This window comes from Bubalus bubalis, chromosome 11 (genome assembly GCF_019923935.1).
Source record: "Bubalus bubalis isolate 160015118507 breed Murrah chromosome 11, NDDB_SH_1, whole genome shotgun sequence".
NCBI classification, from domain to species: Eukaryota; Metazoa; Chordata; class Mammalia; order Artiodactyla; family Bovidae; genus Bubalus; species Bubalus bubalis.
This window is the reverse complement of record NC_059167.1, coordinates 85,090,140-85,105,529: the sequence shown is the minus strand read 5'-3', so window position 1 is coordinate 85,105,529 and position 15,390 is coordinate 85,090,140. Positions and strand designations below refer to the sequence as shown.

At 40.1% G+C, this 15,390-nt stretch overlaps 1 protein-coding gene across 5 annotated transcripts in view; it reads left to right on the top strand.

Moving 5' to 3' along the window:
* LRRC49 (leucine rich repeat containing 49) overlaps positions 1 to 15,390 on the top strand; it is a 160,953-nt gene that overhangs the window by 11,588 nt on the left and 133,975 nt on the right. For 4 of the 5 annotated variants that reach the window (XM_025296220.3, XM_025296221.3, XM_025296223.3 and 1 more), the window contains 2 exons: positions 8,839 to 8,905; positions 15,098 to 15,241. In XM_025296220.3, the coding sequence (XP_025152005.2) occupies positions 8,839 to 8,905; positions 15,098 to 15,241 (211 nt within the window). The remainder of the gene's footprint in view (positions 1 to 8,838; positions 8,906 to 15,097; positions 15,242 to 15,390) is intronic. The other variant, XM_025296222.3, reaches the window with a different exon arrangement.

The following is a 15,390-nucleotide window of genomic DNA, read 5'->3' as shown; positions in this document are numbered from 1 at the left end:
AGGACTAATTTCCTTTAGGATGGACTGGTTCGATTTCCTTGCAGTCCAAGGGACTCTCAAGAGTCTTTTCCAGCACCACAGTTCAAAAGCATCAAATCTTCAGTTCTCAGCTTTCTTTATAGTCCAAATTTCACATCCATACATGACTACTGGAAAAACTATAGCTTTGACTAGATGGACCTTTGTTGGCAAAGTAGTGTCTCTGCTTTTTAATATGCTGTCTAGGTTGGTCATAATTTTTCTTCCAAGGAGCAAGTGTCTTTTAATTTCATGGGTTCAGTCACCATCTGCAGTGATTTTGAAGCCCAAGAAAATAAAGTCTGCCACTGTTTCCCCATCTGTTTGCCATGAAGTGGTGGGACCAGACATCTTAGCTTTCTGAATGTGACTTTTAAGCCAACTTTTTCACTCTCCTCTTTCACTTTCATCAAGCGGCTCTTTAGTTCTTCTTTGCTTTCTGCTATAAGGGTGGTGTCTGCCATAAGCAAGATGGTAGGAGGGGTGAAATTGAATTTAGAATCAAACCCCTTACCCTCCAGAGATTCTCAGAGGGCTCAAACAAACCTTGTGTGTACCGGGACCTAGAGACCCTACAGAGACTGAGCCAGAACTGTGTTTGAGTGTCTCCTGCGAAGATACAGGTCAGCAGTGGCCTGCCACAGGGGCAGGGCCTCTGGGTGCAGCAGACCTGGGTATGGCATAAGCCCTCTGGGAGGAGGTTGCCTTTAACCCCACTGTAGAGCCACCAGAACTTACACAGGACTGGGGAAACAGACTCTTGGAGGGCACAAACAGAACCTTGTATGCACCAGGACCAAGGAGAAAGGAGCAGTGACTCCACAAGAAACTGACCCAGACTTGCCTGTCAGTGTCCAGCAGTCTCCGACAGAGGCGTGGGTTGGCAGTGGTCTGCTGCAGGGTCGGGGGTACCAAGTGTGGCAGTGCATGCACAGGACCTTCTGAAGGAGGTTGCCATTATCTTCATTACCTCCACCATAGTTTGACCTCGGGTCAAACAACAGGGAGGGAACACAGCCCCAACCATCAACAGAAAATTGGGTTAAAGATTTACTGAGCATGGCCCTGGCCATCAGAACAAGACCCAGTTTCCCCTCAGTCAGTCTCTCCCATCAGGAAGCTTCCATAAGCCTCTTATCCTTATCCATCAGAGGGCAGACAGATTGAAAACCACAATCACAGAAAACTAACCAAACTGATCACATGGACCACAGCCTTGTCTGATTCAGTGAAACTATGAGCCATGCTATGTAGGGCCATGGAAGATGGACCGGTCATGGTGGAGAGTTCTGACAAAACATGGTCCACTGAAGAAGGGAATGGCAAACCATTTCAGTATTCTTGCCTTGAGAACCCCATGAACAGTATGAAAAGGCAAAAAGATAGGACACTGCAAGATGAACTCCCCAGATCGGTAAGTGCCCAATATACTATGGAAGATCAGTGGAGAAATAACTCCAGAAAGAAAGAAGAGACAGAGTCAAAGCAAAAATAACACCCGTTGGTGGTTGTGACGTGATGGAAGTAAAGTCTGATGCTATAAAGAGCAATATTGCATAGGAACCTGGAATGTTAAGTCCGTGAATCAAGGCAGATTGGAAGTGGTCAAACAGCAGATGTCAAGAGTAAGCATCAACATTTTAGGAATCAGGGACCTAAAATGGACTGGAACAGGTTAATTTAATTCAGATGACCATTGTATCTACTACTGTGGGCAAGAATCCCTTAGAAGAAATGGAGTAGCCCTCATACTAAACAAAAGGGTCCAAAAATGCAGTACTTGGGTGCAATCTCAAAAACAGAATGATCTGTTTGTTACAAGGCAACCATTAAATATCACGGTAATCTAAATCTATGCCACGACCAGTAATGCTGAAGAAGCTGAAGTTGAACAGTTCTATGAAGACCTACAAGACCTTTTAGAACTAACACCCAACAAAGATGTCCTTTTCATTATAGGGGACTGGAATGCAAAAGTAGGAAGTCAAGAAACACCTGGCTACTGCTGCTGCTAAGTTGCTTTAGTCGTGTCCAACTCTGTGCGACCCCATGGACTGCAGCCCACCAGACTTCTCCGTCCATGGGATTCTCCAGGCAAGAACACTGGAGTGGGTTTCCATTTCCTTCTCCAAGAAACACCTGGAGTAACAGGCAAATTTGGCCTTGGAATACGGAATGAAGCAGGGCAAAGGCTAATAGAATTTTGCCAAGAGAATGCACTGGGCATAGCAAACACCCTCTTCCAACAACACAAGAGAAGACTCTACACATGGACATCACCAGATGGAAAACACCAAAATCAGATTGATCATATTCTTTGCAGCCAAAGATGGAGAACCTCTATACAGTCTGCAAAAAGAAGACCGGGAGCTGACTGTGGCTCAGATCATGACCTCCTTATTGCCAAATTCAGACTGAAATTGAAGAAAGTAGGGAGAACCACTAGACCATTCAGGTATGACCTAAATCAAATCCCTAATGATTATACAGTGGAAGTGAGAAATAGACTTAAGGGACTAGATCTGATAGAGTGCCTGATGAACTATGGTCTGAGGTTCGTGACATTGTACAGGAGATGGGGATGAAGACCATCCCCATGGAAAAGAAATGCAAAAAAGCAAAATGGCTGTCTGAGGAGGCCTTACAAATAGCTGTGAAAAGAAGAGAAGTGAAAAGCAAAGGAGAAAAAGAAAGATATAAGCATCTGAATGCAGAGTTCCAAAGAATAGCAAGCAGAGATAAGAAAGCCTTCCTCAGCAATCAGTGCAAAGAAATAGAGGAAAACGCCAGAATGGGAAAGACTAGAGATCTCTTCAAGAAAATTAGAGATACCAAGGGAACATTTCATGCAAAGATGGGCTTGATAAATGACAGAAATGGTATGGACCTAACAGAAGCAGAAGATATTAAGAAGAGGTGGCAAGAATACACAGAAGAACTGCACAAAAAGGAGCTTCACAACCCAGATAATCACGATGGTGTGATCACTGACCTAGAGCCAGAGATCCTGGAATGTGAAATCAAGTGGGCCTTAGAAAGCATCACTATGAACAAAGCTAGTGGAAGTGATGGAATTCCAGTTGAGCTATTTCAAATCTTAAAAGATGATGCTGTGAAAGTGCTGCACTCACTATGCCAGGAAATTTGGAAAACTCAGCAGTGGCCACAGGACTGGAAAAGGTCAGTTTTCATGCCAATCCCAAAGAAAGGCAATGCCAAAGAATGCTCAAACTACCGCACAATTGCACTCATCTCACACGCTAGTAAAGTAATGCTCAAAATTGTCCAAGCCAGGCTTCAGCAATATGTGAACCGTGAACTTCCTGATGTTCAAGCTGGTTTTAGAAAAGGCAGAGGAACCAGAGATCAAATTGTCAGCATCTGCTGGATCATGGAAAAAGCAAGAGAGTTCCAGAAAAACATCTATTTCTGCTTTATTGACTATGCCAAAGCCTTTGACTGTGTGGATCACAATCAACTGTGGAAAATTCTTCAAGAGATGGGAATACCAGACCACCTGACCTGCCTCTTGAGAAATCTGTATGCAGGTCAGGAAGCAACAGTTAGAACTGGACATGGAACAACAGACTGGTTCCAAATAGGAAAAGGTCAAGGCTGTATATTGTCACCCTGTTTATTTAACTTATATGCAGAGTACATCATGAAAAATGCTGGACTGGAAGAAGCACAAGCTGGAATCAAGATTGCCAGGAGAAATATCAATAACTTCAGATATGCAAATGACACCACCCTTATGTCAGAAAATGAAGAAGAACTAAAAAGCCTCTTGATGAAAGTGAAAGAGGAGAGTGAAAAATTTGGTTAAAGTTCAACATTCAGAAAACTAAGATCATGGCATCTGGTCCCATCACTTCATGGCAGATAGATGGGAAAACAGTGGAAACAGTGGCTGACTTTATTTTTTGGGGGGCTCCAAAATCACTGCAGATGGTGACTGCAGCCATGAAATTAAAAGACACTTACTCCTTGGCAGGAAAGTTATGACCAACCTAGACAGCATATTAAAAAGCAGAGACATTAGTTTGTCAACAAAGGTCCATCTAGTCAAGGCTATGGTTTTTCCAGAAGTCATGTATGGATGTGAGAGTTGGACTCTAAAGAAAGCTGAGCCCCGAATAATTGATGCATTTGAACTGTGGTGTTGGAGAAGAGTCTTGGGAGTCCCTTGGACTACAAGGAGCTCCAACCAGTCCATCCTAAAGGAGATTGGTCCTGGTTGTTCATTGGAAGGACTGATGTTGAAGGTGAAACTCCAATACTTTGGCCACCTGATTCAAAGAGCTGACTCATTGGAAAAGACCCTGATGCTGGGAAAGATTGAGGGCAGGACGAGAAGGGGACGACAGAAGATGAGATTGGATGGCATCATCGCCTCAATGGACATGGGTTTGGGTGAACTCTGGGAGTTGGTGATGGACAGGGAGGCCTGGCGTGCTGCGTTTTATGGGGTTGCAGAGTCGGACATGACTGAGCGCCTGAACTGAACTGCTTGTACATTATATCCCTAGTATACTTATTTATCTCATAACTGAAAATTTGTGTCTTTTGACTGCCTTCATCCAGTTCCCCCTCCTCTCACCTATTCCCTGCCTCAGTTCAGTTCAGTCGCTCAGTCGTGTCTGACTCTTTGTGACCCCATGAATTGCAGCACACCAGGCCTCTCTATCCATCACCAACTCCTGGAGTTCACTCAGACTCATGTCCATCGAGTCAGTGATGCCATCCAGCCATCTCATGCTCTGTCCTCCCCTTCTCCTCCTGCCCCCAATCCCTCCCAGCATCAGAGTCTTTTCCAATGAGTCAGCTCTTTGCATGAGGTAGCCAAAGTACTGGAGTTTCAGCTTTAGCGTCAGTCCTTCCAAAGAAATCCCAGGGCTGATCTCCTTCAGAATGGACTGGTTGGATCTCCTTGCAGTCCAAGGGACTCTCAAGAGTCTTCTCCAACACCACAGTTCAAAAGCATCAATTCTTCGGTGCTCAGCCTTCACAGGCCAACTCTCACATCCATACATGACCACAGGAAAAACCATAGCCTTGACTAGACGGACCTTTGTTGGCAAAGTAATGTCTCTGCTTTTGAATATGCTGTCTAGGTTGGTCATAACTTTCCTTGCCTCTGGTAACCACAAATCTGCTTTCTTTCCCTGATTTTGTTTGTTTATGAATATAATCAGCCTCCAAATCTCTGTTAGTTCCTGTTACACAACATAGTGACTTGATGTTTCTTTACATTTCAAAGTGATCACCACAGTAAGTCTAGTTACCATCTCTCACCAAAGATATTACATAATTATTGACTATATTCCTCACACTATACGTTTAATACCCATGACTCATTTATTTTGCAAATGGTAATTTGTGTCTCTTAATCTCCCTCACCTATTTCTTTCTCACTACCCGCTCTGGCAACCACCTGTTTGTTCTCTATAACAGTTTCTGTTTTCTTGTGTTTTTTTGGTTTCTACATATTAGTGAAATCATATGGTATTTTGCCTTTCTCTGTCTGATGTATTTCAGTTAGCATTATACCTGCCAGGTCTATCCATGTTGTTTCAAAAGGCAGGATTTCCATTTTTTTATGGCTGAGTAATATTCCATGTATATATACACTACATCTTCTTTATTGATTCATCTACTGATGGGCACTTGGGTTGCTTCCATATTGTGGCTATTGTACATAATGCTGCAATGAACATAGGAGCTCATGTATTCTTTTAAGTGGTGCTTTTCTCTTCAGATATATACCCAGAAATGGACTTTTTGGATCATATAGTAGCTCCATGTTAAATTTTTTTAGAATTCTTTCTTTCTCTGTGGCTGAGCTGTGTCTTCATTATTGTGCACAGACTTTCTCTGGTTGCCGTGAGTGGGGGCTACTGTTTGTTGTGGTTCAAGCGCTTCTCACGGTGGTGGTTTCTCTGGGTGTGGAGCACAGGCTCTTGGCACGCGGGCTTGAGTAGTTGCGGCACATGGGCTTTACGGCGTGGGGCCAGTGGTTGTGGCGCACAGGCTTGCTTGTCCCGTGGCGTGTGGTGTCTTCCTGCACTAGGGATCAAACTGTGTCCCCCGCATTGGCAGGCAGGTTCTTAACCACTGAACCAACAGGGAAGTCCCCCATTTCAAATTTTTGGAGGAATTTCCATAACATTTTCTATAGTGGCTGCGCCAATTTATATTCCCATCAGCAGTGCATGAAGGTTTTCTTTTCTCCACATTCCTGTCTCTTTTTTTCAGTTTATCTGGCTTCTTGGAAATATATATATATATATTTTAATATTTTGTTCTTTGAAGATACAAGTCTGTCTTTCTCTTTCTATTCCTCTATCTGTTTTTTGTTTGCTCTTGCTCACACTTTATTTTTCACATAAAGAAAGTAGCTATTAAATAGTTCTAAAACTTTTAGTGTTCTGGAGTTAAAAAAAAATGTGTCAGAAGACTACTTTCCACATTCTGCCAAATTGCATATTTTTGAAGTATCAGTACAAGCAATTCTGACCTATTCCTCCTGTTCTCCAGTCAGCTGACTTTGTCACAGCAAGGAGCCTGTGAGCCTGGAAGATGCAAATCTATGCTGAGGCAGCATTTTAGTGGCTATGAGGCAAACCTGGCTGAGGATTGCTGAAGAGACACACATCCACCGCCCTGTCTCCTTGTGTTCGTTCTGGGTGACTTGTTGCCCCCTGCTGGTTAAATCAATAACATTTACTCCCTCGCACATCTCAAAGCACTGCAGGCTTTGAGTCCAAGGCAATGGAACCACATATGACAATCCAGTGCAACCATATGCCTTTAAATTCAAGCAGATCCAAAAAAGATTTCTGCTCCAAAGATAGAAAGATCCTGCTCAGCTTCCATATGTGAAGTTTACATTGCTACCAAAGAACTCCCAACCCCTCTATACCACTTTGCTGTTGAAGTCCTTCCCGTCAAACTCTTCTACTCTCTATATCCTCTGTTTACCTTTCTGAGATCTTCTGGTACCCTGATGTTCACAGGCTCATGACCAGAACTTCGCTGGGTTTTCTTGTGATCTCCCACTTCTGCAGATAACAGAATTTTCCACTAGACCCTGGAATTCCATATTCCTTTCCTTTTGATTTCTTGAAGTATCTCACTTAAGGATTTGTCTTTGACACCTGAGAAGCCAGGCATAGATCCAGGTATAGAAGCCTCATATAGATCCTGTAGTGGGATCCTTATTCTAACATCAGCACATAATGTGGCCTGCAGAGACAAGCTGTGGCATGTCCCTAGAGGTCTGTAGTTGCTGAGTGATGAGTGGGCCTTGTCTTTTTCTAGTTCACTTCCTTTTGATGGGAGAATTTCTTTTTAAGTAAAAGCTTTCAGGTCACATTGGTATCTTACTAGTTTTCTACAAGTTAGTATATAACTTACAGAGTTTGCGCACTGCTAAGTCACTTCAGTCACTTCAGTCGTGTCCAGCTCTGTGCGACCCTGTAGACGGCAGCCCACGAGGCTCCCCCGTCCCTGGGATTCTCCAGGCAAGAACACTGGAGTGGGTTGCCATTTCCTTCTCCAATGCATGAAAGTGAAAAGTGAAAGTGAAGTCGCTCAGTCATGTCCGACTCTTAGTGACCGCATGGACTGCAGCCTACCAGGCTCCTCCGTCCATGGGATTTGCCAGGCAAGAGTACTGGAGTGGGGTGCCATTGCCTTCTCCGGTTTGGGTGCTAGTCAGTTGTAAATAGATGATCCTTGGTTGACAGTGCTCTGATACAACACTGAAAGGACTGTCATTCACCCCTTTGCCTTGTTTCCAAGCATTGGTTATCAACACTTAATACACCATTCTATACTCACATGTAAGTTTTAAAAATTGGTTTTTATGTGATCTGTTTTTTACTTAAATATATTTTATTATTTTGGCTTCCCTGGTGGCTCAGACAGTAAATAATCCGTGTGAGTGAGGAGAGAGGTGTGAGAGAGGAGACTGAGAGGGGGGTTCGGTCCTAGTGGAGTAGTGTGGGCAGGGGGTGGTGTGGGGAGATAAGGGTGAGAGGAAGAAGAGTCACACTGCAATAGGACATAATAGGTGTATGATAAATATTTTTATAACTTAAACTGGGTTGGATTGCTTTTGGTAATACAATTCTGGATTTGGCTATGATGTGAGTGATGGAAAGGAAGAGAGAACTCTTTTCGATAGGGTCACCTGGAAAGGCTGCTCTGAGAAAATGTTTGAGCCAAGACTTGAATAATGGGAAGGAGTGAACCATGTGAAGTTCTGGTGGAAGAACATTAAGGAAGAAGGAACAGCAAGGGTAAACACCCCAAGGCAGTAATGAATTTGTCAAGTTAGAGGTAGCAAGAAAGCCCCTGTGGCTGGAGCAGAGTGAGTGGGTAAGTCTGAGAAGGAGATAAGCCCCGGAAGGAGATAAGCTAAAGGAAGAGTCAGCCAGGCAGTTCAGGGCCTTGAGGACTGAGGTGAGGGCTTTAAGTTGTATTCTAAGGTGAAGGAAATTGCCTTGAGTAAGTGCCTTGTGCTAAAGTTCCTAGACGTAGAATTATTCTTTCCTAAAGATAGCACTTTTAAGCTGTCTTTGGAACATTTCCCCCAGTGGGACTGCATCTTTAACATTACAGTTAAATCAATGGAGATATGTTTTTTAATATATATAATTATATATAATCTCTCTTTATGTATATATGTATTTTTGTGTCTGTCTATCTATATATCTGTCTATCTGGAGAAATAGAATACATTAAAATAAGTTATGCCTTAGACTGTTTTGATTTGCAATAGATGTGATACATCTGTATTTCCATTCTAATTTTCAGAATTAAGAAAATTTCAAATCTGGAGAATCTAAAGAGCTTAGATGTCTTGGACCTTCATGGAAATCAGGTATTGTTAAAGCCCTTTTGTAACTTTCTTTTTTGAAAAAGCTCTAGGAAATTTGGCATAGAACTTTTAATGATTATACTTGTGTTGAATTTTTCCAGAGTTACTTTACTGATTCACTGAAATTAGCTGTGGTATTAAGGTATTAAGTCTATTTACATAGATTTCTCAACAGCAAATGACAGATAAGACATAAAACATTTAGAATTCTTGTAGTTATGCCTATTTTCTTTCTTATTTAGTCTTTTATTAACTTAATAGCCAACCCCAAATCAAGAACTAGAATATTACTATTGATTTTCTTCTACCTAAGTGTTCCTTCTTTATTCCAGGTTACCACTATTCTGGATTTCACATTTATCGTCCCTTTGTGGGTGTTTTTAGTTGGTTTTATCACATATACATGTGTCTAAATAATATATTGTTTAGTAGTATTGTTTTTTAACTTTAAAAAGGTGTCACACTGTATATTGTCATCCGATGTTTGCTTTTTTGATACAGTATTATGTTACTGAGATTTATCTATTTTGATTATGTAGTTGTAGTTTATGTTTATTGTTATATGTTCCATGGTTTGATTATAGAAAAACATTTTTCTCCACTTTATTATCGATTGACACTTGGGTTGATTCCTTTTTGTTTGCTTGTCTTTTTGTTTTGTTTCCTACTCGGATAACGTGTCTAAGAACATTCTTATATATGTTTCTCCCATACATTATATTACTCTAGGGTATATTCCTAGGAGTGGAACTGATGGGTCATAGGTTATTTAAATGTCTAACTTTAAAAGATAATGCCAAATTGTTTTCCAAAGTGATTGTACCAGTTTATACTCCTACTAGTAACACATAATAGATCCTGTTGCTTCATATCTTTTTCAACATTTGGAATTGTCATACTTCTTAATTTTTGCCAATTGAATTGGTGTAAAGGGGTGGCCCCTCATGGTCTGGATTTATATTTCCCTGATTACTGTATAACCTGGGATCATTATCATGTTTGATCAATTTATCTACCCACATATTTGTCTGTCTTAATTTGTGTCTGGTTTGTTATGTTCCCCTCCTTATTTTCTCTCTCAGAGCATCTTGGCTGTTTTTTTAACTGCTTGCTCTTACATTTAAATTTTAGTCTTTTCAATATGAATACTTATTTCTAAATAACTACATAAGCTACATGCACATGCAGAAGGCAAAGCCTCTCCTGAGGTGGCAAGTGTACATTGTGGGATGATCTGGGAGTCCCTGCCTGTTGAGAACAAGGTTTTCCACTTGCAGTTGGTCAGACATAAACCTCAGTGTAATCTCTCTGGGTGCTCTAATAGCTGTTAGTCCCAAGCGTTTTGTTGAAAACCGAATGTTATTAATAAAACCATGATAGATCTGGATAGGCTGCATCAGCTAGTGGCTGGGATCCCAGCTCCATCTGTATGTCTGCCTATATGTGCACACAGAGGGAGGGTTTTTGATGGCCTAGGAACTGTTCAGCCCTGCAGGCTGGTTAGTGTCTTTCTAGTAGAGAGAAAGTTAGCCTGTTATTAATAGTTAGATGTTGGTAGAAGGGGAAGAAGAATTAAAGTGTTCGTCAGTAAGAGAATATCACATACAAAAACACTGAGGCTAAAAATAACATAGTAAGTAATTTTTTACTTCTAGAGAATTCAGCACATGTTGGGGGATGGTGAGAGATGAGGCAAGAGAGGTAGATATAAGGCCAGATTGTGGAGGGCTTTATATGCAGTACTAAGAAATTGCTATTTTGTCTTTATTTATCCCCCTATTTTAAATATTGTTCATAAGTATAAGTGAAACATTTTATGGTAGCAATATTTTTCCTAAGTTTATTTTAAAATGTATAAGCATTTATTTATGTGTTCTTCATATCATAATATACTTTTAAGAATTCATGGGCATTACCCAAGATCTATAAGAGCAACTGGCAAATGAATAACATATCACTTGATCTATATATCTTGTATAGGGATTACTTACCAACATTATGTTGATTAAAAATGCTCTATTCCTTGTTAACTGACCTATATTATGTGTTCTATAATTCCAGCATATGTTTGTGATAGTCTGTGTATTAAGATTAAATATTTATACCACACAAATTATTTCTCAAGGTTCTGTGAATACAAGAAAGAAATTTTAAGTGAAAATCTTAGTCTTGTTTCAAATATTTAAATCCAATAAGCAAAAATTTGGAGTATTTCAAAGCAAAGATAGTCTTGGTGACTAAAAAGTCAGGGGATGTTTTAACTCAAGTTGAACAATGTGTAACTCTAAAAAAATAGCATCAGATAGTTTAAAAACTAAAAGACTATTAAGTGAATATTTATTATAGTTTGAATTTACTTCCATTGGAAATAATAATGATACATGGTGTACATTGTAAAATGAAATGTAATTGGTTTTTTGATGTGCAGACATTGGGAGGAATAGTGATAGTGCTCAAGAAACAGACTGGGGAATGGAAAGAGAGGGGAGGTGAGACTGGAGGTAGAGAACAGTTGGGAGACTAATTCAATAATCCTTGTGAGAAGTGATGACAACTTAAAGCGATAACAGTAGGGGTGTAACAAAGGGGCAGATTGGATAAATATTTAAGTAAAAACATTAAGATTTAGCAATTGATTGTATGTGAGTAGTAGAGAATACAGAGGAATATGGGAGACTGATTCTTAATTTATAACCTAGATTTTTTTTTTTTTGTGTACCAGAAAATGTTCTCCTGTTGAATGGTTGCTTTAACATGGACACAAACATGCTTCAAGAAGAATCTGTTCTTTCAGTGACATCTTTTCCTTTAGGGAGAGCTTGCCCTTTCTGTGATTGCTCGCCTGAAAGCAGACATCTTTCTTTTCAGTGTTGTTTAATAGGAAGGTCGTCTTTATCCACATAGAGCAATCTGGGCACTCTTATACACATACAAAAGCTGCAGGATCCAGCTTTCCTTGATGTATTGAGAAGCTTTCCTGTCTACCTTAAGACCCCCTCTGATCAGTGTGACTTAAGGTTAGCCTTTTGAACATTCCTATCATCTCTTCTTCTGGCTGTGAAATTTATTAAGTGATCAAGAACTCTGCTCTCATTATACACCACCTTTTGCTTGAAGATTCTGTCATTTGCTCTATTCTTGTGACTTTGTCCATGGCTGCAACAGAGTAACAAATTTTATTCTATCGGAGATGTTCCACCCAATTCTGCCATGTCAGTTCGCAAACCAAGAAATTGAACAATATCCCCAGTGATTTTTTTTTTTTAATTAAAGATTTATACCTATAATGGCACCCCACTCCAGTACTCTTGCCTGGCAAATCCCATGGACGGAGGAGCCTGGAAGGCTGCAGTCCATGCTAAGGGTCTGACACGACTGAGCGACTTCACTTTCCCTTTTCACTTTCACGCATTGGAGAAGGAAATGGCAACCCACTCCAGTGTTCTTGCCTGGAGAATCCCAGGGACGGGGGAGCCTGGTGGGCTGCCGTCTATGGGGTCACACAGAGTCGGACACGACTGAAGTGGCTTAGCAGCTTAGCAGCATGAATTAACATTTCTTTTCAGAGTTACCAAACTAAAAAGGGACTCTAAAATGTTGGCATCCTAATTGTAAGTCCCACCAGGACCAAATGAAATTGGAGAAAGGTAGTTTTCTAAAAGAAGTGCTCCAGGATTATTAGCGAAGGGGGAAGACATCATGCACAGGTCATGTGCATCTTCATTCTGTGTATTTATCTTTCTTGAGTTCCGGGAAGTTTTATATATATAAAATATATACATGTATACATTTACATATTGCTTTTTCTTATACCTATCTCTATATTTTTTTTAGTATTTCAGTAGAATTTCTCAAGCTTTTGTTGATATTACTGATTTCCTATAGTGTCCATTTTACTTTTTGCTGATTCTATACATTTTAAATTCTATCATCTATTTAGTTTTGAAATGTCATTTTCTGTGTCTTTACAGTTCTGTCATCTGCAAATACTCATAACCTTGTTTTTTTCTTTTACAGATTTTAATTGTTTTCATTTTATTATTAGTTAAACCAAAAATCTCAGTGCAAATTTTAAAGCATGGTCATATTTTATCTTTTATATTATTAAATTTGTGATAAATATACTTAGATTTCTCCTCTTGAATCTAGATGAAATCTAGATGGTATTTCTTGAATGTAAGAGAAGGGCTAAATAATATCGTAGAAAGTGTATTTTAAGTCTTTAAAAAGGCTATTTTATTTTAGCAAGTATCTGCTTTGAAATGTTAAATAGAAATTTTCAAATAATATTGTAATGGCAATACAGATGAGAAAATTAATCTCCAGTGACTGTGAAATTTATATATTTTAATGTCCGGAAAAAAAATGTTATGAATAACTCGATATTACTTAAGTCTGTTAGATTAAAAGGTTGATGAAGCCCTCCCAAGGAGCCCTACTTCCGGGTCATGTAGAAACTCACCCTGTTTTGTGCTCTTCTTGCAGTATTGCAATAGTGGGGCTTCGAGTCATGCTGCACGCTCATCACTTCACGGGCCATACCCTTAACTTACCCTTGCTTGTGCACCTCAGAGTCCTCTGCTTATGTACATGTGTATAGTCTGTAATTCAAGTCCTCTTGTTCTAAACAGCCAGTGTCCACCATGTTGAACCCTGACTCAACATTATCTGTCTCCTCTCTTAAGCAGTTTCAGTAATAAAGAATATCTTTCCTCACCCTCTCCTGGGGTTCCTAGTTCCTTTTCCATTCAGACTCTTGACTGCTTTCAGGATCCTACAGTATAAGTGGAGTATGAACAGGGAGAATTGGTATCATTTCTTTTCTCTGTCTTTTCTCTCAGAGGGTAGTCTTGTTTGGTCAAAACATTGTAAGCTCATGCCTTAGGCTTACAGTTTCTATTTTGCAGCTAGTACATATATTTCTCTTCACCTTCCTGGGAACCTGGCTCAGTGTTGGGCAGTTCAGTTCAGTTCAGTTCAGTCGCTCAGTTGTGTCTGACTCTTTGTGACCCCATGAACTGCAGCACTCAGGCCTCCCTGTCCATCACCAACTCCTGGAGTTTATTCAAACTCATGTCCTTTGAGTCGGTGATGCCATCCAACCATCTCATCCTCTGTTGTCCCCTTCTCCTCCTGCCTTCAATCTTTCCTAGCATCAGGGTCTTTTCCAATGAGTCAGTTCTTTGCATCACTTGGCCAAAGTATTGGAGTTTCAGCTTCAACATCAGTCCTTTCAATGAACACTCAGGACTAATTTCCTTTAGGATGGACTGGTTGGATCTCCATGCAGTCCAAGGGACTCTCAAGAGTCTTCTCCAACACCACAGTTCAAAAGCATCAGCTGTCGGCGCTCAGCTTTCTTTATAGTCCAACTCTCACATCCATACATGACTACTGGAAAAACCATAGCTTTGACTAGACAGACCTTTGTTGGCAAAGTAATGTCTCTGCTTTTTAATATGCTGTCTAGGTTGGTCATAACTTTCCTTCCAAGGAGTAAGCATCTTTTAATTTCATGGCTGCAGTCACCATCTGCAGTGATTTTGGAGCCCCCCAAAATAAAGTCTGCCACTGTTTCCACTGTTTCCCCATCTATTTGCCATGAAGTGGTGGGGCTAGATGCCATGATCTTCGTTTTCTGAATGTTGAGCTTTAAGCCAACTTTTTCACTGTCCACTTTCACTTTCATCAAGAGGCTCTTTAGTTCTTCTTTGCTTTCTGCCATAAGAGTGGTATCATCTGCATATCTGAGGTTATTGATATTTCTCCAGGCAATCTTGATTCCAGCTTGTGCTTCATCCAGCCCAGCGTTTCTCATGAGGTACTCTGCATATAAGTTAAATAAGCAGGGTGACAATATACAGCCTTGATGTACTTCTTTTCCTATTTGGAACCAGTCTGTTGTTCCATGTCCAGTTCTAGCTGTTGCTTGGAGATGCCCAAATGAGTGCTTATTGATTGTTTGGTAAAATATACTTCAAATAATTACCATGGTCAAATTACAAGATGTGTTCCTTTAGTTAATATTCACAAATTAAGTAACTTCATAATATCTATAACAGAGGAAACAGGAAATACATTTTGAAATGTCTTCATATAAATATGTTTGTTACTGAATCCAGTGACTGTGTCTTTTATAGCATGCACCTCTGAGATCTATGCCTGCTAATCATCCCTGCCTCATTTTTTTAACAGATTACCAAGATTGAAAATGTCAATCATTTGTGTGATTTGAGAGTTTTAAATCTTGCCAGGAACTTTTTAAGTCACGTTGATAATCTTAATGGGCTGGATTCACTAACTGAGCTTAACCTGCGACACAATCAAATTACTTTTGTGGTGAGTATTAAAATGGAATCAATATGTGATTTCTGGCCTTTCTTTTAAGGGAATGAAGTAAATGTTATAGCATTGCTTTCTGTAAAGTAAGAGTCTAAGGTAATTTAGTTTTTTTTTTTTTTCTGAATGTAAATTGTGGATATAATTGT